Below are 23616 nucleotides of genomic sequence, written 5' to 3' on the forward strand. Positions count from 1 at the left end.
GCCCAGAAATAATATAAGATGGTAATAAAAATAAACAGATAAGACATGCTGAAAATGATAGCACTGTGTTTTTATGAATTATAAGCTTTTAAAAAATATAAAACATTTTAAAATGTGATTTTAAAGATGTAACTGACTTGGTAAGTAGGGGATTTAAAGAAAAGTTTCTAAAGCTGAAACTGTCAGAAGTATGTAGTATAGTACTATCCTCAGCACACAATGGATTGATATTGTTGTTTTTACTGACTCTCCCGCAGCCTCTTCTTCCCTGACAAGAAACTTTCTCTTTTGATTAAAAGAAAAAACTGTGATACTGGTACAATGTTTCACAATAACCTCGTTATTTTATTCCTTGATCAAGAAATCTACCAGTGGGGAACAAATTGATGTATTTAACACATTTGTCCACCAGGAGCCACTAGAGGTCAAAAATGATCTAGAGTCCTGTTAACTGATAATGAAATATCACTATCACTGCACATTGCCTTTGCAACTGACTGCAAAGGTGGAGAGTAAAACAAAGTACTCAATTTTTTAACTCATTTTCAACAATTAAGTGCAGTTCTGAGGTTTGTGTTCATCAGAATTTTTATTTGAAGCTCTTTAATATTAACATTTAAGGGGGAGTTACTGTTTCAGTTTTATGCACTACATTTATTTAAGACCTAGTCTGTGAGATATGGCCTAGTGAAGCACTGGATACAGTTATTCACTCCACTTCTACCAAAATTAAAATGCTGCTTACATATGAATTATTTTAATAAAATCAGACAATACTGTATGTACATATATTGTGCATAATCACTTTTGATACTTTTGTGAGAATTTACTGATTTACTGTAGCGACCACTATTAGCGCACCCCTCAAACAGCTCTCCTTAGACACATAATCATATGGATATGTAAAGTTAGTAGCAGCCAAACACAAACCCAGCTTCATTTATCACTCTTGCTCTCTGGATGTATTTACATCAGTGTACATCCGCTGGTCGACAGGGACCTAATAATTTGGGGGCCTTTTAGTGGCGGTGATGTTTTATCTTCATTATGATCAGTATGTGTAATATTTATGTTCCCATTACCCACAGGACATAATATGACACACTCAGCACTCTCAGCACCATCACAGGTGTTGCTGATGCAGGCACTGCAGCTAATGTTTGCTTCCATGGAGCTGATTGCGCACATCAACAGTGTTTTATGCAGTATTATTGTGTCAACAAGCACTAGCTTTGATTTAAAACTTCAGCTAGGCTTTTACAGTTGTTTGTTCCGCTTGTGTAGCTTCAAGATGTTTCTTCCTTAAACCTTATGCAGAAGTGCTTCTAGCAGAAAACCTTGGTGTGTAGTATTTCCATCATTGTTCGAGCAGAGTGGGGTAGTCCTCTGTGCTATGACTCAGAAGAATTTCTTGTCTGTGCTGCTTGAACACGTGTCACACTTACAACACGAGCTCGTCCAGCAGCTTCCTGTAAACTGAACATGAACAATAAAGACACTTGTGTAGTATGTCCTTCAGTGTTTGCTCGGCTGATGCTGCCATATGTACAGAAGCTGTGCTGCACCCGACAACAAAAGCCCTGCCATGCGTCAGGATGCAGCGTCTATTATTCCCCCCGACACTGCCCACCGCTCCATGAAACCTTGCAGGGGATGACCCTTAACCTCTGGCAAGCAGCCAGACAAAGCAGCCAGACACTCCCCTCATGGGTTAACTTGTGGAGCACATATTGGGTGGATGAATCACTGAAAAAGTTATATTTACTGCCATACCTCAAAATATGTTTTTGGTTATATGTGCATTGCATGTCATCCCCTCTCTCTCCTACTTCCATCCTTAAACTTTCTTATATGTAATAAAGACAAAAAAAGAGGCAGAGCAAAAGAAGGGGGTGACTGTGGTGTAACTTTTTTAAATTTTTTTTTTAAAAAAAAAATACAAATATTTTTCAGAGTCCCCCAAATGACTTCTCCATTAATTAATTTTTATGATTTTAAAAAACAAAATCTTAGAGCTGAAAAATGCTTAAATTTGTCACTCTTGTTGTACATGCTGGTTATTGCCAATGTTTTGTTTTCAGCCAAATTTGACACGTGGAGACATGTAGAATAACGTGATTTTGATGAAATATCACTATTTTAAGCTTAGAATGGTTCTGGGTTTTTTTCTGACAGAAGCATTTGTCATAATTATGTTCAAGGACCATCAGAAATTTGACAACTCAATGATAGTTTCTGACTGTGATAAGGGGTGTATTTTTTGCGATTAACACCAGGCATGATTCAATAAAAAATTGGTGGTAAAATAAGAACAAAATGCAACCATATAAATCTGTATGCCTCTCCCCTAAGCCTAAAAAATATTTGACATGCTTACCCCTTTTTGCAACACCCTCTCCCCTGTTAGAAATAACAAACAGTCCCTAACCAGGTCATAATCTCTTTATTTTTTTGCTCTTTGAGCTCAACAAACCGAGAGGAAGGATATGTATTTTTTTTTTTTTATTTTGGGGTGAATTGTCCCTTTAATCGATCAATTATTACTATCCAATAATATAGCCTACTGCGATGAGCCATTCTGTATAATGACTTTTCTTTTGCTATATACTGGGATACTCATACTTTTTACTCAAGTAAAATTTAGCATTCAGGACTTTGTAACTTTCTAAGAGTACTTTTTACACTGTAGTACTGCTACTTTTCACTTAAGTACACAATCTTGTGATTTCCGACACATCACACAGGTGTTTCAATGGATTGTGGTGATTTTCCACTTTAACCTGTGATACTTTCAGCCTTGAAGGCTGACAGGTGTCAGCGTGGTTACTGAAGCCACATCCCCCTGGAGAAAAACAGTCATCTGCTGGCGACAGACGGACCAGCCTCCTCTCACTGTGGAGCTCAAACCTGCAGCTTCACTCTCATCCAGAAACAGCCACTAACAGAGCAGCAGCACACAGGTGTCATGGACGGACAACTTTCTCACACATGCGCGACTCTATTTCAACCCATTTCTGCGTCGTTTTTTATATATAAAAAACACAATTTATTCAGGTGAAGTGCGCGAATAAACTCTCGGTTATTATGGATCGACTGGATGAGTGGAGCTTCAAGTCCAAGAAAATGGATCTGGAGGAGGATTTCTACTTTGACTACGGAGCGGAGGAAATGACAGATTATCAAGACCCCAATGAACTTGTGGCTGCTTTGAAAACAAAAGGAGGAAGAGGTTATTTTGGCAGCCCAGCTGGGAAACGCATTGCTCCTGGAAAACCGTCAGTTGAAAGAGAAGAGCGACAAACTTCATGAACAATACGCAGACAAGCTGGAGGTAAGACTGCTCTGCTTCTGCCCGCATAATGCTGAAATATGTGGTTTATGATGAAAGCTTTTCGGTGAAATGGGTTTTAAAATGTTTGACGACGTGGTTGCTGCTAATATTTGAAGCGGATGGGTCAAAATGTTTGTTGATTTAAAAAAAAGATTAAAAAACAAAACAAAACACTAAACAATAAGGCTACAGCTTGTGTCGTTACAGCTATTGTTTGACTGTAGAACAACTTTGGGAACAAATTGAATCCAGTACAGACGTTATACTACATACAGTATATCTCTGAGTGCCTGTTAATTTGGATTTTTCAACAATTATACAAACCATGGATTTAAAAAATCTCTTTATTCATATTGATGAATAAAAGCACACACAGTTGAAGGTTGTGTGATTTTATGTGCTAATGAAATCTTTAAATAAGCATCATACAGGATTTAGTGGCATCTAGCAATGAAGATTATCAAATTGCAACCAGCTAAAACGTCTCTCATGAGCACAGTGTGAACTGCTTAAGATTCCTCCGGTTTTCATTGTTTGGGAGGGTTTTATTTGGAGCTGCATTATCTGCTAAGGTCTCTTCCTTGCTAAAACAAACAGACCAGGCAATGTAAACCATTAAAAACACTCAATAAGTTGTTAAACTATAAAAATCTGTGTTTTTTCAAAGCTGTTGCTGCAGACAGGCCACTAGCCCAGCACATGCTATTATCTGCTCCTTTTTTTCTCATAATTTAAGATCCAGATGATCAGCAGGTTTTTATCAGAAGCCAAATTATCCAAATAGGTCTCTTCCTCTCCAAAACAAACAGACACTGTGATTTTAAACAGTTGATTTGCTTAATAAAAGTTTAATAAAATCTGCATTTTTCTGACACTGTTCAGCTTGTTGCAGAGAGGCTGCTAACTACTAAACTGGAAAGCGTTTGGTTTGTTTATTCTGGGCTACTGTAGAAACATGGCAGACTCCTTGAACAAGGACCTCCCTAATGTCGATATAAACAGCTCATTTAAGGTTATAAAACACAACGATTTTCAGGTGATTATAAACTAATGGAAATATACTCATTATATTATATTCCATCGTTGCTAATTTATTCCTTAAAAGCCTAAAAACTGAACCTTTTAAGGCATAAACATTATTACTGTGATTTTAAACAAGTGTCATGATAACATCTGTTTTATCTAATACGTTTTCATCTCACTGCAGTGATTTTTACTGCAGCAAAACATTTATAGTGAAATGAAAAAGCAACTTTAATTTGTTTTGCAACATTGATAATTTCTATAATTAAAAATTGATACTTTGCACCCCAATATTGATATAATATTGGCATCCAAAATACTATGATACTATGTTGTATTGATTTTTTTTCTCCCACCCCTATTAAATATTCAGTTGTAATAGTAGGGAACAACACATGACATCATAATGGAAAAATACATTAGTGTGGTGAGAAATTGTGAAAAATTATAATTATACTTTACGATCTACAGCTGACTGTACAACATTTAATATACTCCAAAGTTCATGGTATATCAGAGTCAAACTTGACAACATGAACAGTAAGTCTATCAGAAATCCACAGGAAAGCATACATCAAGGCAAGGCTAAAACAGGGCTCAGCTAATCAACAGGTCTTTGTGACAAAAGGGGCTCCAATTTAGGATAATTAACAATACAGTCTGATTCAGTCTGCCCTAATCCCTTCAACACTTCAAAGACTCCCCTCACAGATGAAAAGTTCAAGAAATAGACACATGGATCTGTTAATCAATGTAAAATAGTTTGTCTCATCGCAGAGTAGAAAAAAAATACAGAATCGGAATTTAATTAGTGAACATGAATGACAATAATACACTGAAAAACTATTAGGTAATGCAGTTTTTTTCTATAGGTCAAACTGTTGCTTTATTAATCTTTCCTAAATGTGATCAGGTTCATGCCTTTGTGCTCTCACTGTGTGTTTTTTTTTCTGTTGTGTTGTTTAGTGACCACAAAGTATCTCCACTAAAATGTTTCTCAGGTTACCTTATCACAAGTTGTGAAAGAAACTGGCAGCCTGCTGCTGAGGAATCAAACGTGTGACACTAACTTCTTATGAGACATCAGCAGTCAACTTGTACATCCAATACAAGGACAGATCTGCAGTTTAAGTGTTAGCAGCGAGGCCCAAAGATTGACTTGGAGCCTCATAACACTCAAGCATGTGAAGCAGCTTGAAATGAATCAGTGATGAGCCCATAAATTTACTGCCAAACAACAGATCTACCAGCAATGCAGTGAGAGGAGGCATTTTTAAAATAGATTTCTGAACCATTACATACTAGTTTCCACATTATAATCCAGAATAAGACACACACACACACACACACACACACACACACACACATATTTATATATGTATTTACATACTCAATATATTATACATATTTTACATTTTTTAAAATTATTTTTTACATACTGATGTAAAATGAAACATAATGCACTAATTTTAATTTTATATTTTAACCAATAAACACATTTAATTGGACTTTATATATATTTTTATTTTGTGTTATTCATATTTTGTATTATTTTTTTAAACTTATTTTTTATTTTCATATTATTTCTTTGTACTTCTATAAGTCTCTATGCATTGGTATCACAGGAACTAAAAAAGAATCATAATTTCTCCCTCAGGATCAATAAAGTATTTCTGATTCTAAAACCTATGCATAGTAAAAAAAAAAGCTTGTGTTGGATTGACCGAAATTATGACTCCTTGCACCCCTGTGTAGGAGCTGGAGCAGGGCAGGCATGAGCTGCGGCTGAAGCTGGAGGGCTGCCAGTCCCAGTGGGAGAGCCAGGTTGGGGACCTGGAGAGGGATGTGAGGGAGCTGAGCGCCCAGGTGGAGCGGCTCACCCGGGCCCTCGGCGAGGCCGAGAGGGACAAGAGTCGAGCCCAGCTGGAGCACAGCGAGCACACACAGCGACTCAGGGAGCAGCTCAACACTGTGAGTCTCACACATGGCAGGTAGTTAGTGTGTGTGTTTGATGTTTTCCTGTCTGAGCTATAGACCTGATTCAAAGACACCTCCTGGCTGCGACAGGTAACCGAGCCTCTGTGAAACAAACACCTGAGCTGTGGATCCAGAGCTGCCGGCCTTCTCAGTCAGACTAGATGAGACGCGCTGTCACCTGATCCTCACACTGAAACTCAGTGTTCTCTGCAAACCGCCATCTGCATCAGTCCGATTTAGTCTAATCTACTCCACAGCAACACTGTTCACAGACTCAGAGCAAGACCGAGACAAAATGGTCTCTCGTACAATTTTCTATGAAAAGGGGAAGTTACATAGTCAGAAGCTATGAAACAAAGTTGTTGGCTTCAGGCAAATGATTAGTGCTGGTGTGGTGCAGAATGGAAACAATATGCAAACAAGGAGAGAAGTGAAAGTTAATGCCATGAAGTGATTCTGGATCCAGGACAGAGGGAGCAAAACGCAGAGAAAGTCTGGAAGATGCTGGTTGTACTTTATTAACTTCCAGTTGTGTGTGTTTTTCAATTTGATAACATTTTTTGTCACTTTTTTGGCAAAATAGGCCAAACATGCTCTTTATCAAGCTTCTTAAATGTGGACATTTTCTGCTTTTCTTTGTTATTATATAGTTTAAACTGAACAGTTTTGACTGTTGGTTGAACAAAAATAGATAACTGAAGGCTTAACTTTGGGCTTCATGAAATTGTCTCGTTGCATTTTTTGCTGTTTTCTGACATTTTATATATAAATCAATTGAGCAAGTCAGATTAGTTGATAATTGGACTGCATTTTCATTGCACATTTCTGGTCTTCAGTCCACTTAGAGCGCTTTTAATCTACATGTCTCATTCACCCATTCATACACACATTCATACACACATTCATACACTGGCGGCCAAGGCTTTTGTATAAGGTGCCTCCTGCTACTCAGCTCAAACACACTCACAACTGGAGCACTTTGGGGTTTAGTATTTTGCCTAAGGATACTGAGACACTGAGACCAGAGGACCTGAGTGTCGAACCACCCGTCCTCTGATTTGAAGCCCCGAGTTTGGCATTTCTGTCATAGACGTCTTGTTTTTTGTTTTTATGTGACCATAAATGGACAAGAGGCTGGCGCTGTGGAGTAGTGAGGGCTGTATCTGACTATCGGCAGACAGCCACTCAAAGCACTTTGCCCTTTAATATGCGTAACTTGAAGTCTTAATAAAAGTTAAACGGGTGAGTTATATGAAAATTCACCACTGTATAGTTGTCATGAATGAGAAAAATAACTATAGAGATCACAATCATTTTTTGTACCACGCTATGAACATGTTAATTTCTGCTGTTAAGTTGGGTGTTTTAACATAGGCATCTGTAGAGACTGACTTGCTTCTGGAGCCAGCTTTATTACTTTATCAGACAGCAGCTATAGAGTGACAGGAAAGGGGAAAGAGGATGGGAATGACAGCAAAAGGCCACAGGTTGGAATCAAACCCAGGCCACTGCAAAGGACTCAGCCTATGGATGCTCGACTCACTAAGTTTGAGGTCACCCCGACTCCTCTGCTGTGTTGGCTTAATTTTTCAGCCCCAGAGGTTTCTGTTTGGGTGCAGCCCTGCTTGAGAACATTATGATCTATTTAACCAGATCCAGGTTATTAAGTAACATAAAGTTAACCTTTAACAAAGTGCTCATGTACTTGCATTATGTAATGGCCAAGATATCTGGCAACATACTGCTGATTCAAACCATTATCAGCTTATACATTTATGATATTCAGTGTTCAGCGCTGAGAAAACACTAGGCGGAAAATCAAACCGGTGACATAATTTACAGCCTCTTATCAGCTAACATGGCGGCGCTGATTGGATCACACAGCTGGACAGCCTTGAGTGTTTTTCCAGCCTGAGAAAGTTGGGAATGTTTTGCTAAACATTACAGTCGTGACGTGTTGCGTTACAAACAGCCAGTTCTTTGTGTTGTGTCAGAATGAACAGCAAAACTGAGCTGGAAAAGTTAAAATGAATCCCAGCTATGATGAAAAACCCTCCCATGAGTCAAGGTCCGCAGAATAATAAGGAACTATGAATGTCTTTTCCCCTCTGTGTCCAGACTTAAGGACTTACTGAGGAGAGCAGACTCCCTGGAAGTTCAGGAAAACGTCAATTTAGATAAAAGGTGCTATCACGGTTCGGGCTGCTCAGGGAGAAGGAAGTGGAGAAAATGTCTTATTTGGCATCAGACATAGGCAGCTCTGGACTCTGCGTAGACAGATGAGAGGGCGAATGTGTTGAAGAAAGAAAGTGTGAAGAAGCTCCATGTGTGACGTGTCTCTACCAGACGTGGTAAACTGTGCTGTTGCTTCTGCTGTGGTGAGTCTGCGTTTCTGTGATTAAGTGTGTTTGTACTGGCACTCCCACTATTACACCTGGAACAGGGGATTTTGTTCTGTGTCCTGATAAGTGGTGGAAGAAGTATTTATTTACTCAAGTACTACTACCACACTATGAAAATACTGGTTTGAAAACGTTACTCAAGTAAAAGTAAGTATAATCAGGAAAACGCACATAAAGTATTTAAAATAAAAGTACCCAATGCAGACAAATTTTTCAAAATTCAATTCTTTGAATCTTTTCAAAGATTTTTTTTAAATGAGAAAAAACACCCCAAAACCTTATTATTTAAAACAAAATCAAAATTAAAAAAAACAACAACCAAACTTAAAAAATAAAAAAATAAAAAAATGGGGAAAAAATCCCTAAAACTTAAAATTATTTTAAAAACTCCTCAAAATTATTAAAAGGAAACCCTACAAAACCTCAAAATTATATATATTAAATCCCAGGAAAAGGTTCAAAAACTCAAAATTATTACAAAATATAAAATGACTTGTTTATCAAAATAGTTGCCAATTACTTTTTTGACAATCAGCTAAATGATTAATCAACTACTCATTTCAGCTGTACTGGTAAAAACTGCTTGGTAATTTAATTTATCACAAACATCATATTTTATTAACTCTTCTTGTGTTTTTTATGCATCTTATTAAATCTCTATAAATCTTAATTTGTAAAGTAACTAAAGATGTCACATAAATGTACAATATTTCCCTCTGAAATGTAGTGGAGTAAAAGTATAAAGTAGCATGAACATAAAATACTCAGTAAAGTACAGGAACCTCAAATTCATACTCAAGCACTATATTTGACCACTAGTCCTAATTTGGGCATTATTTTCTCAATTAATTAATTGATCGTTTGCTCTAAAAATGGTCGAAAATAGTGAAAAAATGCAGAAAATGTCTTGACTTAGAGTACAAAACTCTTTTGACTAAGTCTATATACTGAAGCTGGACAGGTTTTGGAGAGCTTGAAACACAATATCCTACTTGTGAGAGTGTAACCAGAGCATGACAGGAATCTGGAGGAGTGTGTCCTTATGTTGTACCACAGAAACCTGAGAGAGTTCATCACTGTTACCAGTAAAGGAAAGCCCTGATGTGAGAGGAAAGATTTGCACTGACTCTCCATCCTGGTGCGTTTGAGGAAGTGTCTGCATAAAAACAATCTTGACGTGTGCCAGATTGTCACATGGTTCAGTGCTGACTGTTTGGACAGCAGCTGAGGAAAGTAGGTGTTAAAATACGAGGCAGTGTTGACTAGTGTCAGGGTGTTTTTCTTCTGATTACATTACAAATGTTAGCATTCCTGCAACTGACACACAGCATGAGAACACTAAAGTCAAGCATTAATGAGTTTGTCTTGTGTCTGCTGCAAGTCTTTGTTCATTTATCACTTGACTCAGTGAATATTTAACAAGAAAATACATAAAATCAGATTCTGAGGAGCCAGTGTGATGGTATTTACTTTGAAGGAAAGAAAGAATCTGAGATTTTTTTGGTTTAGTTTGACTTTGTGCTAGAAAGTGTTTGACAGTGTGATAGAAATGCCAGACTGGAAGGGTAATATGACCAATGAACAATAAGCCTGAAATGCTGGTATTGTACACTGTGATTCCTGGGCAAATAAATCAATAACATATCTTAAAGGTTAGTTCAGATATTTGGTTTGGACCTGTGTCAAGATAAATTAAGTATAACCATTAGTCATTCATCAGTTTCGGTTGTCATATTTATGTTTACACTAGCCGGTGAATGAAAAGGTGTGATATGAGAGTCAGCAAAACAATAACAAACAACCACGAGCAAGTTTATTAGGTGCACTTTGCTTAAACTGATGCCGTCCTATACAACCAACCTGCAATTCATTCTACATTTATAAAGGTTATAATGTTCATATTTTGGCTGTTTTAAAGAGGTTTTGATTCAACTTTTTGTGTTGCCAACACATAATTTTAACACATTTCGGGCCCATCACCACATAATGCATTGATGGGTTGAAGTTTGGTCCATTTCACACATTTCTATGAGAGCTGGTTAAACACGCAGTTGTGTCTTATACTTGTAGAGCTGAAACATTTATCAACTTACTGATTTGGTGGCTGACAGGAACATAATTGGTTTTGATTATAGACTAATTGTTGCAGTAAATTCTTTTTAAGCAAAAATTCCAAACATCTCTTTATGCCAGCTTCTCAGATGTAAGGATTTGATGCTATTTTGGTGTAATATGATAGTAAACTGAACATCAAAGGAATAGCAAATATTAGCCATTTTTTGCTTAAAAATAATTATTTGATTATTGAAAAATTAGAAAGAATAGTTGCGGCTTTGTCTGCAGATAATGGGGATCCTAATAAATGAAATGACCATTCAATAAAATAATAGTGTTTTTTTATTTATTGTTATTAGATTTCATGGTGGATTCATTTTAACCTAAATATTTGGTCCACCACTTTTTTTAACAATAAGGGTAAAGTAGTGTAAATCAGATAGCTGATGATTTGTCCATTCTGTGTCTTTTATAACGGACAAAAACACCTGACCTTTTTTACCTCCTGCTTTCCTTCCGGTGTTACACGATCGTCCTCACTGGGCGTGGATCACAGTGTTTTATTGGGCGTCTGTGACGAATCCCTCACTGTGAGATTTCCGTTATTGTAAGAGGAGATGCCTGAATTGAGGCGAGCCCCTGTGACCTTTGCTCCCTCTGCCAGCATCACGCAGCTCACAGACAAAAAAGGAAAAGACAGTATACATTTAGGAGAGATATAAATCTTTCATTTGCTCCTTTGATGTCGCCCCTCATACCCAAACATCCCATCATCCCAGGGGAGAGCCATCTTTTCTGTGAGCTCCCTGAGGGGCTCGGCTGTCGCTGGGGTGGTCAGCTGTTAGATACCTCGGCGTTTGGATCACTGAGGGCCTGAGGCTTGGGGGGCCATGTGAGGGGAGTAATATCTTTGTGTCTCTACCAAATGGAGCGTCCTCCTTCCACTCCTGTTTTGGTGATTCTCAGTGGGTCGTTGCCTCTATTGTGGAGAAGGGGCCCATGTTGACGAAAGGAGGCAGCCGTAATGACAACTCACAGACACAAATGTTCATCTTTAAGCCCCCCCTTCTGCTCCTCATAGTGTGTCTGCATGCCATGTTTTGTTTTTGTCCATCGGTGCCGGCTTTGCTCTTGTCAGACACAAACACTTCCCACTAATTTTAGCCCTCAAGCCTACCTCACTTCCTCCGTACACTCTTACGCACACGTACACACAGGCTGTCCCCCTTCGCTTCACTCTCAAGTTTACCCTCCGCCACATTGTTGTCTAATGTGGCATGATGATGTCACAGACAAGACCAAGATGCCCTCTGCTCCATCTGCCGCAGAGGCCAGTCTTTCATCTTGTATTATGTGGTGGTGATGGGACCTGACAGGGGCCCGCCGAACTGCTGAGTAAGGGGAACTTAGGGTCCCAGACCAGGAGGAGGGGACTGGGGGGGGGGGGGGGCGGTTTGGTTCACCGAGGCTCTTTTTTTTTATGGTTGAAAAGTGTTGAGAAAGTATCTGCTTTCCACATAAACAAGTACAACCATGACGAAAAATGATTTTAACAACATTATGTGATTTGTCAATGATTGACTCATCTTTTATGTTCTGTTAATGCATGAGTGATCACAGGAGTGTGTTGCTTTTTGTTTGTTTGTTTCCGGCCATTCTTGCTTGGGAACGTGGACTTTTTCAAGATTATTTTCGAGACATACTGGCCCATATTGGACATTTTGACAGTTGAAATGTAGACAGGAAACAAGGCCCAACAATCATGTTGAATGCGTCTCTTTTCTCATAAAACATTTGCAAAACTATTTTTATGCCTGCATGCCAACGACAGCCGTGACCGGAGGTATTCTGTTTTAATGTTGTCTCATTCTTGTGAATGCAATATCTCAAGAACGCCTTGAGGAACTAGACTAGACTTAACAATGAACCTGATTAGACTTTGTAGTCAAAGGTCAAAGGTCACTGTGATCTCACAAAACATGTTACTGGCCATAACTCAAGAATTCATATTATCAAAAATGTCCCCCAAATGTCTAATAGAATAAAATGATGAAGTGATGACATTTGAAATCCAAAAGGTCAAAGGTCAGCTTCACGCTGACCTCATAATGTTCTGCAAAAACACTTTTCTGGCCATCATATAACGTCTCAACCACTGGCTGCCCACCTTGAGACTGTGCTGGTTGTATAGATCTTCTTCGCTGCTGGATGTTTGTGAGAATCATATGGATGTTTCTTTGCAGCAACATCCATACTTGAAGCATTGTCTAATGTTTTGACTGCATATGAACAGACACAGACGTAAACTGCAACTTGACGGATTCACGGAGGCATATATAACCTCAAGGTGGTAACAGAGGGTCCATTGCCTCATTTCTTGCCCTTTCAGCTGTCAATCAGTAACACCATCAGCAAGACTGTGCAACACGTCACTCTGTGCTCTTACTTGCGATTCAAACAAATGGGGATCCACTTGTGAAGATGGTGCACCATGTGAGCTCACCGGGTAGAGCATGTACTGCTAAGGCCAAGTCCTTACTGCAGCAGCACAGATTCGAGTCCGGCCCGCACCATTTGCTGCATGTCATCCCCTCTGCCTTTTCTGTCTTTCTTGATCTAAATAAAGCAGGTTATTATAAATAATATTCGGAAAAACAAATCTACTTGGTACCTTTCAAAAATGTGCCAGTATGTACGTGCAACCCTTATCACAAGTTATGACAAGTTATTTGTGGACGTAAGTTATGAGTTCAACAGTTTTTTCCCTCCTTCAAATAGTTTCATATGAAGGATTTTAGAAGCCTAAAAGAGGTGATAATAACTTTATTTTAAGCAAAGATGAGAAAAAAGTGGACAAAATTAACTTTCTTAGTCTTTTAATCACCTTGTGGCCCCTCGGATATTATCTTTAGCCCACACTGGGGGTCACTGGGTTTCCAAACTGGGAATATTGTAAACATGAGCAGTTCTTCTGAAGGCAGTAAAGAAAACTCATTTTCCCTGCGCTGCACAGCCTGCAGCAAAAACCATACCAAACACATGTTCAGATTTAGTCACCTAATCCCAACCTTTCAGTCAGATATCATTTTGTGCTTCTTCTCATCTGGCTCTAGATTACAGGATTTAGAGCCCTCCTGCTTTATATTTGGTTATTTTTCGGATCTCTGAAAGCTCATCCCTAAGGCAAACTTTGTTTTGGAGTTTCAAGTTGACACATGCCAGTGTATGACTCCACTTGTATTGGTTATGCTGAGTGAACTTTTTCTGTGCTTAAATCTCTCTTCCTGTCTAAAAGTAAAAACAAAAAATGCACAAAGAAGGCTGTCCTGCAAATTCAAAAGCGAAATATCTCTTTCCTTTCACTCCATTTGTGAATCTCCGGTGTCTGTGTTTTCTCTCTGGTGTGTGTTTATGTATGTAGGCGATGGAGGTGGAGAGAGCCATGTCCAGTGAGCTGCAGGCTCTGAAACAGGAGCTCCAACAAAAAGGAAGCAATAACAGGCCGCAGGATGAGGAGCTGATCAGTGCCATGAAGGAGCAGGTAACTACCATGCACTCGACATCTAAATGCTGCAACCAAACCAAAGCTAATCCTAAAGGATGGTGATGAACATTTCTAGTTTTGAAAGCGTCATGTACTCACACGGACAGGATGACCAGAACACAGTGCATGTGTGTGTGTGTGTGGTTACATATTGTATTTCTTGTCAAAAGTGTTGATTGTGTTACCAGCTGCTGGTACATCTTTGCACATCATTGTTATGCCCACTTCGGTTTAGAGTTTTTGTGATTTTAAGTTTCAAAAATTAAAAATTCCCAGTACATAAAGAATATGATAGAACACAAGACAAAATTACAGTAAAACATTGAAGAATAGGCGACAGAAATAATCTTGGCTCACAAAGAAAACCAAAAGACATATATTAAGACAACTAAGTTAAAAGAAAATGCAGAATAAATAAAACAAAAATGGGGCATTTGATTCCCTATTATATTTCTTTTTTTATACAATTAAAAAATTGAGACTCAACTTCACAGAACTCCCCTTGGTAAATATTAGTCCTTTTCTTTACAGATTCAAAAGAGAAAATATCTGTCATTAATCTGAACCCTTCTGCAAAATCAGGCTTTAAGCAATATTTTGGCGATTTTCATGGTGATTTTCCATCAGCTTTGTATCATACAGTGTGGTTAGCAGATGAAAATGAACTGTGGTAAACATCTCTCCATCTTACCAGCGCCCAGATCTTCCTGCTCATCTCTCAGCTCAAATCGATTTTCGCTGGTTTCGGGGCTGTTATTTTCATATATGCAAAACAAAAAGAATACAGAAGCAGATTGAAAAAGAGGCCTGCCCCTCTCCCCCTCTCTGAAAGGCACATCAAAGTCAGATCAAACTGTACAAATGTAGTGCTGATCAAATATAATCCAAGATTCTGTTACTGTAATGTCTATTTTTCACCTTAAATGTCTTCAATAACATATTTTAGTGCACTGCTTGGCTATTGTATGAGAGTTTGTGAACAGAAAGTGGGCACTATACTGTTTATGGTATTATTACAAAAAAAAAACAGGCTGAAAAAACTGAGTTCAAACAGTAAAACTAAGAAATGCTGATGAAATATGAACCAAGATTATGTTACTGTGTTGCCAATTTCTTGCCTCAAATGAACATATTTTAGCTGTTTGACTGTAATATGAGGTCCTTTGTTATCAGCCAGCTGCCAAATTGTTTCCTGTCTCAAAATGGCCAAACTTTCATTATATCTGCTGCAGCGAAGTGCATTCTGGTAGTTGTAGGTTTTCTGTGTCTTGATTAGCTCTTTTCTATTTCTTTCTCTTGTCATTATATACACATTCCAAATGTTTATGCATCTTTCTACTACATGGACAGCCTAGTATTGTGAGAAAACAATCTTTCCAGCAGTAAAATACTTGTTTAACTGACTCTTCCAAAGAAGGAGATCCCTCAAAAACCAGCCATTGCAAATCTAAATTTCTATTTGTATGTACCTGGTGGTAGAGGAAAGACAGGCAGAGAGACTCTGGAAATCGTTTATGCAGCCACACTTTCATACTTTTGGTTTTTCACTTCTAAAACAGAAAAACAAAGGTACATTCCTGCAATAAATGAAGGAAAGTACCTGCTTATTTTTTTCAAATATTCTTGGCGCAACTCGAGCTGTCACATATTTCAACATCGGTGGATTGAGATGGTGTGATGCAAGAATAAAGTGGGAGTTAGTGAGAGTTTTATTTTATGGGAAGAAACAACTTTTTATCATACTGAAGACCTGTGTTTGTGCGTTCTCAGGTGCTGCGTCTCACCCAGAAGGAGCAGGCGCTGGAGGAGCGTTTGGAAAGTGTGTGTCAAGAAAACACTGAACTGAGGGCGAGTTTGGCCTCTTTACACACACGCCTGGCTCTGCATGATCAACTCAACCAGCAGCACAGCCAGCAGGTACATATACAAACACAGGCAGGCACACACAGAGACGGGGCAACACAAAATGGCTCAGTGTGGGCAGAGTATGAATGAAAGAGCCTTCAATAACAAAAGGATTTTCTGCTCCCAACCCAGTGGCCTGGGTTTCGGCGGGATTGTGGAGAGCATTGCTAAACAATCACCTCATCCCCGTCATTGTAACTTTCACTCGCAGTTCTGGATTCCACTCATGTTCGTCTAGTTTCATGTTGGGCCGCAGGCTGGAATCTGGCATGTCAGGATTTCTCTCACACTGAACGTTAGTCGAAACAAGTCTCTCATGACGGCTTTTTAATAAGCACACGTGGCCTTGGGTAAAAACACCCTTGTTTTATAATTTTTATCTCTGTGTTTAGCATCATTACAATCTGATGATTCATAATGTTGTTTTATTTTCATCGCAATCATTTGTTGTACTTGATAACTTCAGATTAAGGGTTTTCCTGCTGTGTTTGTCTCAGAAATCAGGTGTGTGTCCGCTCCTTGTGTTTTCAGCTAGCTGAGGCATGGCAGGAGGTCGAGGCGGCAAGGGGTCGCTCACAGCAGCTGCAGGCCCAGGTGGAGGAGCTCCAGGAGGAGGTGTCCCTGCAGGAAGGCAGGAGCCACGGAGATGCCTCCCTGCTGTCAGAGCTGGAGAGCAGCCTGGAGACCGCAGGGCTGGGAGTCAGCAAAGAAGAGGTACTAAAGCAGATTACTCACCATAGCTGTCGATTTCAGGTGGAATGCAGTGGACACGTGTCCCTCATCATTAGAATACAGCAAATTTAGTGTTTGACACTTCCTCACTTCTACTTTCTTTGTAAGTAAAAGTGTATAATATACACGCGCACACGAACACACAATGATAAAAATAAATCCGACAACCTTACGTCTGACTTTAGTGTTTTAAAACATCAAGACAAAACAAGAAAGATTTGGCCGAGATCTCGTCATTGAAATAGAAAAAAAGAGTATATGCTCTATTTTTCTTACAGTAAACAAATCTGTTGAAAAGACAAAAACAAACTATTTTTTTCCAACTAACAGAATTGCCTGTGTAGCCAAATTCTGATTAGCTTATCCCTTTGTTCCATAGAGCTCCATTGTCCAAAATAACTAAAAACACATCAGTGAGCCACACTGCTGCACAGGATGACATGTTTCCTCATTATAATGAACATGGGCAGAAGCGACCTCTGGTTCACTTGGTGGAGTTTGTGTCCCATGTAGACTGAGTCCTCGCAGCGGTCCGGGTTTGATTCCAACCTGTGGCCCTTTTAACAGTAATATTCAGTAGTGAGCCAAATTAGTATTGACCCGCAGCAGAATGTGGTCCTATCAAATACAGTTTCCTTAAAATATTGCAAGATGAATGTGTAAAACTATCAAAAATACATTTCTAAACTTTCAGAATTACACTAACTTTATAACTTCCAGAAACATCAAATAATGTTGTGTGAAACAAGTTGTGAGTAATACGACGGTTCTGAGATACTGTAGGGGGAAAAGAAGAGAGAAATTGTTGTAGCTGGGAAGCTTGAATTGCATTTATGAGCTATTGGATCCCAAATCGTCCTCAGTCAGTCAGTCTCATTTTGTAATCAAGACAAAAAACAGCAAAGAGGAACTTAACCTTGATTTTATACATCAAACTATATTTACAGGTCTAGGAAAAATACTACTATTAACTTTCTTTCAATTTATTCTCCAGGATATGTGCTACCTATATATCAATATCATGATAAGAAATTATATATACACGGATATATTTACACTCATAGCAATATGTGGCAGTGCATGGGAAAATAGTTCACATTCTTCTTTCAAGAGTTGCAATAAATAACAAATAACACAACCAGCCTGGTCTGTAAGGCAGACTGTAACTGACAGAAACACAAGAATAATTTAGTTTGAACACTGACTTTATCTCCGTACTGTGGTCGGCAAGTGTTAGTTTTGGGCTCATTCTATTGTGGTCCTGTCCACAACGATTCATGTATGTTTTTAGGGGAAATTGTTTTCCTGTGATGACTGAATTAAAAAAATCTTCTGGTTCTCACTCTCTGGGTGTCTACTGTTATTGTTTGGTTCCAGCAGGAAAATATGATGTTTAACTGCTCTCATGAGTCACATTTCCTGTTTGTCAAAGCTACATTGTTGGAGAGTTTCCATATTTTACAGGTTTCAACACACATTTACACCTGTATCTGTAAACGTATCATAGAGTTTATGTCAGATATCTCTGTGAGCTATGGTGAGATCACTATCATCATGTGATATATTTAACTCAGGGAAGTTAAATAAAGCGATGACGTAATGCTGCCACCTCCCAGTGTATAAATAGTTGATGTCACTCAATATTTGATGTGTGTAAAGAAGTGTCTCACTGAAAGCAAAAGAGGGAAAGAAATACTTTGTTTTTGACCTAGTTTTTGGAAACTTTAACTCCATCAATGCGGGCCACCTATACAGTAGTAGCCCCCAAGCTATAAAAATTGTGTTGTGAGAGTAACACAAAACTGTCCTTGAAAACACATAGTTAAAGAGACAGTTTACTCCCAAAATCAAAATTACATATTTTTCCTTTCAGATAACGCTAGAAATGGGCTCCATCCTTCAGTTGCTGCTGCCCCTGACCCAGAAACTGAACATCTCAGGAAGGTTGGAGGCCGTGGATCAAAAGGAGGACCTGCAGGCCATGCTGCATCAGCTGAAGGGAGTAGCCCAAAGCCTGGCACAGGCATCCAGCCCACAGGTGAGACAGGATGAGAGAGCGGCGTAGAGAGGAAATGCAAAACAAAAGACTGACCTATTTGTTTGAAATCAAAGGAGGACGAGAACATTACTCTGTGGCTTTCATGCCCTGTACGTTTGAATGATGTGTGAATATTGTATTAATATGTGGAGTATATGTGAAAAACTCCCAGCTCTAAAGTTTATTTGTGTCCTTTGTGTGTTCCGATGTAAATGAATAGTTGCGCATTTTCGTGCTCCTCAGATGGTCCCACTTCCCAGTTGGAAAGTCGTTCTTCCAACTTCTGTATGCTAATGAACGTTTAAGCTTTGATACTGCATAGAAGATGTGTTTTTTTTTATTGCTCAGAGTGTTAAAACAACACGTTATTAGCTGTTTCAAATATTTAACCACTGAAATATTGCTTTACCTGCACTGCACTGTTCGAGTTGTTGTTCCAGCTGGAGGGGCGTTCATATAAATTCCACCAGTCAGAAACTCTTTTTTTTTTTCGCTTATTCTGACACCAGGTAATTGTGTTATTAGTTTTCTAGAAGGGTAAAAACAGAGGTGCAAATTTGCCTCTTCACATACCACATTTATTCACAGTTAGCCCATCTACCCCCTAGTGGCTGGTCACCATAGTGTTGTCAGAGTAAACCAAAGTGTGTCCTTGTTTTTGCAATGGATTCCAATGAATTGTGGCAATTGATAGCTGCATTGCTGAGCCTCTGTTGCCACAGGCAAAAGTATACAATTGTCCAGTTGTGTCTCATTGCATTAAACAGGCATTTATCCTGTAACTAAATATTCCTGCCCGTCCCCTTTCTCCCTCTGAGCACCTTGCAAATAGGCCAACATTACAGAAGCTCCATTTTGGTGTAAATCTCTGTGAAATGCATGAACGACACCTGATCTCTTTGTTAATGTCTCTGTCCCAGGAGCTGAATTGGGCTTTTGTCCACAGGACGGGCGATCAGTGTGGGAATCCAAGCGCAGCTCAGGAGCTGAGAGATCAGGTAACCCAGTGATGAACAGACAAGACTGTCAGGGATGAGCAGCATACATAGCTGTCCATTATTTTAGGATTTGGCTGTTGCAGTACTGACCTTGCTGCTTTCACTATACAGTTGATTATTTTGTTTCAAAAGGACAGCTTGGTGCCAGCTTCCCTTGGTATAGATTAAATACTTAAGTGGATGACGTACAAGTTTTTTTTTCCAGATTTAAATATGATCACATTTTTGGGTTCAATAAACCCTCAAGCATAAACACTATTAAATTCTCCCTTTAAAAGTTCCTGGTATTAAAGTTAAGAGGGAAAGAAACTTTAAAGAGTAATACAATTGGAATTTCAAAGGAAAAATTTCACATTGTTGTAAGTCTTTGGGAAGCAGAAACAGAAGTGCCACAATGTCTTCACTGTGTAAGCAGATGACAGATAGATAGATACAGTAGATCGACAGACTACCAGTTAAACATAGCTCTTTTCTTCCTCCTGCAGAGCATGCAGCTGCAGCAGGAAAACGCTGAGCTGAAGCAGAAGCTGCAGAGCGTACAGGAACAGGCTGAAGTCGTACAGCAGGCCATCAGAGACCGAGATGAAGCCATAGCCAAGTGAGAAGTTAATTTGTTCTCATTGCAAATTACAACTAATCTATTATATTCTGTTGCAACATTTGTTTGTTTTACAGGACAACTACTGTATGTGCTAAAATAGTTTTGCAAATTTTGGTTTGAATATTCAGAAAAAAAAATCTATGAATTAACATCAGGGAATGCATGTTTTGCAAAACAAAAGGATAGACATAATTCATTGGTTTAATTTAGAAAGGTACTCTTGCAGGTACTGTTATGACTAAAGAGGTTTCATCTTTTCTTGGTAGGAAAAACCTGATGGAGGCCGAGTTGGTGAGAAGTAAAAATGACATGATGTCTCTGAACAACCAGTTATTAGAAGCCATCCAACGCAAACTGGAGCTGTCCCAGGAACTGGAGGCCTGGCAGGTGAGATTTATTTCCTTTGTATCTGTCAAGCTTTTGGTCCATCTCATCCACTCAATGGTGTCCTAAAGCTCCTCAAACCATCTTTCATGCTGTCTCTTTGACACAAACTGCCAATTAGAATCAGAGTCCGCAAGCTAATTTCCTGCTTTATGAATTTCTTTATCAATACATTGAATTAACACCTTTAAGATCTGCATCATAACTGATAAAATAACACCATTTGAGGTATGCTGCCCTCATTTTTGCTGATAATTTGACAAGACAGAAGATGAATGTAACTCAGTTTGAGGTTAAGGACAGACGCAGCCGTGTCTCTTTCAGCTCTGTGAGTTTGGGGGAATATGAGCAGCAGGTGTTTCTGTCTGTGAGTCCGTCTGCTGCTGAGTCACTGTGCCAAGCAGAGCCATCTGCCGGAGGGTCCCATCTCCAGCGTATTGGTGAAGATAATGAGATAATATTTTGATGTGGAGAAATCGCATTTGTTTGATGAAAGCAGAATTATGTAATTTTCCTCAATGATAATAGAAATTATCTGTTAAAATACTCATTTTGATTTCTAATACCAAATGCACATGATAAATAAAAGAGATTTTCTAACACAAATATCTTGTATGTGCAGATACAGTATGATATCAACTCGTCTACAAATTCAAACCCTTATTTAAAAACTATGAAAACAAATGAACAGAATTCTTTACAAGCCTTATTAAAATCAGATACCCTGAGCAGAATAGTTAATAGAAACAGAAAACAGTGCAATCAGGCAGCACTCATAGAAAGCAGGACACTAACAAACAATAATATGATTTGTTTTATTTATAAAGCTTTGTGGCCATTCCCCCTTTTTTTGCATTTTATTCTTGTAAATCCCCTCGTAAAACCTGCTTCATATGCATAAACAGCTCATTCTTATTTTCAGGTAATTACACGCTGAACAAAACATACTTATCATTATATTCCATTCATGCCAATATATCCCTCTAAATCCTGCACACTGGACCTTTTAAACTATAAAATCATGTTGATTACTGGTTATCAAAAGAAATGCAGACGGCATCAATGATTGAAAAAAACAAGGTCACCGCAACAATAACGGCAAATTGTTGAGACCCAAGCAGTGTTTAAATCTTATACAGTCAGATGACTGTGTTGTATGTGGTGAGTTTGAATGATATGAGGGCAGTGTCCACATGTTGTTCTTGCCTGACATGAGACGCCAGACTGAGTCTCTACTCCTCAGATTTCCTGCTCATTTCCTCTTCCTCCCCACCTTTCCTCAGGACGACATCCAGATCATCATCAACCAGCAGCTCAGGTCCCAGCAGCAGTCGGAGCATCCTCAGAAGAAGCCCAACACCAATGGCATGTCCTTCTTCCGCAGACCCAGCAGGACAGCCTCCACCTGGACCCGCCAGCCTTCCTCCACCTCCTCCTCCACCTGGAGTTCAGACACTAATCAGAACAAAACCCAGTCTCCCTGGAGGGATTGGTTAAGACGGGGGAAAGGGGCAAATAATGGACAGTGAGTGCTACCTCCTGAAAGCTGAGGAGAGGTCTGAGGGAAGTCACAAGTGCTGCTTCCCGCATGTCACGTATGGTGAAAAGAAGCCATAAAGACACTTTTAATTCAGTGATGAACAACAGAGCCGCAGCGGACAAAGGCTTGTTAAACGGGCACATACTTCTACACATTTCACTGACAGGCTGAGCCTTTCTAAAATCTCAACTGTGACAACCTGAAACACTAATTTTCTCACACATTTACATGAGGAGGTTTGCTTGAGACTGTAAATATTGTGCCTTATTTTGTAACATTGTGAATGTCTTTATGTCTCAGACTTTCTGTGATACACGTGGTAGGTGTAGATCAGTGGATTTATTTCCGATTATTTAATGTTACAGATCAAAGAGAGAGAGAGAGAAAGAAGTATGGTCAGGAAATAAGAATCAAATAATTCATTTGTAAAATTGTACTGAATTGTCTTCACACACCACATTTGATGTGAGAAGTTACATTTTTTACTGTTAGTTTTGCTCAAAAGCTAAATGTGTAAAAATGTTAATTGTAAAAGACACACTGAAAACATGTAGACTAGCTGTTATTTTTTATAATTTTTGCTCTTGTCTTTTTTTGTTTTCTCTGAATGATGACTTGGTGCGGTATGAGCGCATGTACTATGTGTATGTTCAGTGTTCAATATTAAAGCTGCTCAGTACAAACTGGGTTATTTTCTAAGCTGTCTAGAGGTCCACATCTGGAATGACTGCTGGATCCTTTCAGAAAACATCAAATAATCCTTTCAGGTTTCTTAGTACTTGTGTTCAGATTATTGAAAAACTGAAAAGAGGAGAATCGGGCAGCTGATACACATCTGGACAAGATAAGTGCTTGGCCTCTAACAAGACATGTCTTCAGATGATGTAAGAAAACCACTCAGTTCAAAGGAACAATCGTTCACTCAAGGTCGCTTATATCTAGAGAAGCACTTGTGTATCACTCTTTATAGTCTTCCCCTACTTTATCTTATAAGAGACTTTGATCAGCTCAAAGAGAAAAGGAGCAGGGGCAATCTTCTACTTATATTTAGGTGTAATTTAAGTGCTTACAGTGATGTTGATAATA

General features: G+C 38.9%; 1 protein-coding gene across 1 annotated transcript; it reads left to right on the top strand.

Moving 5' to 3' along the window:
* Positions 1-3047: 3047 nt before the first annotated feature.
* Positions 3048-23229, top strand: si:ch211-235m3.5 (BICD family-like cargo adapter 1). Its single transcript, XM_042485996.1, is given in 11 exon segments — positions 3048-3210; positions 3212-3331; positions 6110-6325; positions 14210-14329; positions 16103-16249; positions 16769-16951; positions 18843-19007; positions 19928-20005; positions 20491-20603; positions 20873-20993; positions 22274-23229. Coding segments are annotated over 11 exon segments (1635 nt in total). The 5' UTR covers positions 3048-3084; the 3' UTR covers positions 22520-23229.
* Positions 23230-23616: the final 387 nt, after the last annotated feature.

The sequence above is a fragment of the Plectropomus leopardus genome, chromosome 5 (genome assembly GCF_008729295.1).
Source record: "Plectropomus leopardus isolate mb chromosome 5, YSFRI_Pleo_2.0, whole genome shotgun sequence".
Taxonomy (NCBI): Eukaryota; Metazoa; Chordata; class Actinopteri; order Perciformes; family Serranidae; genus Plectropomus; species Plectropomus leopardus.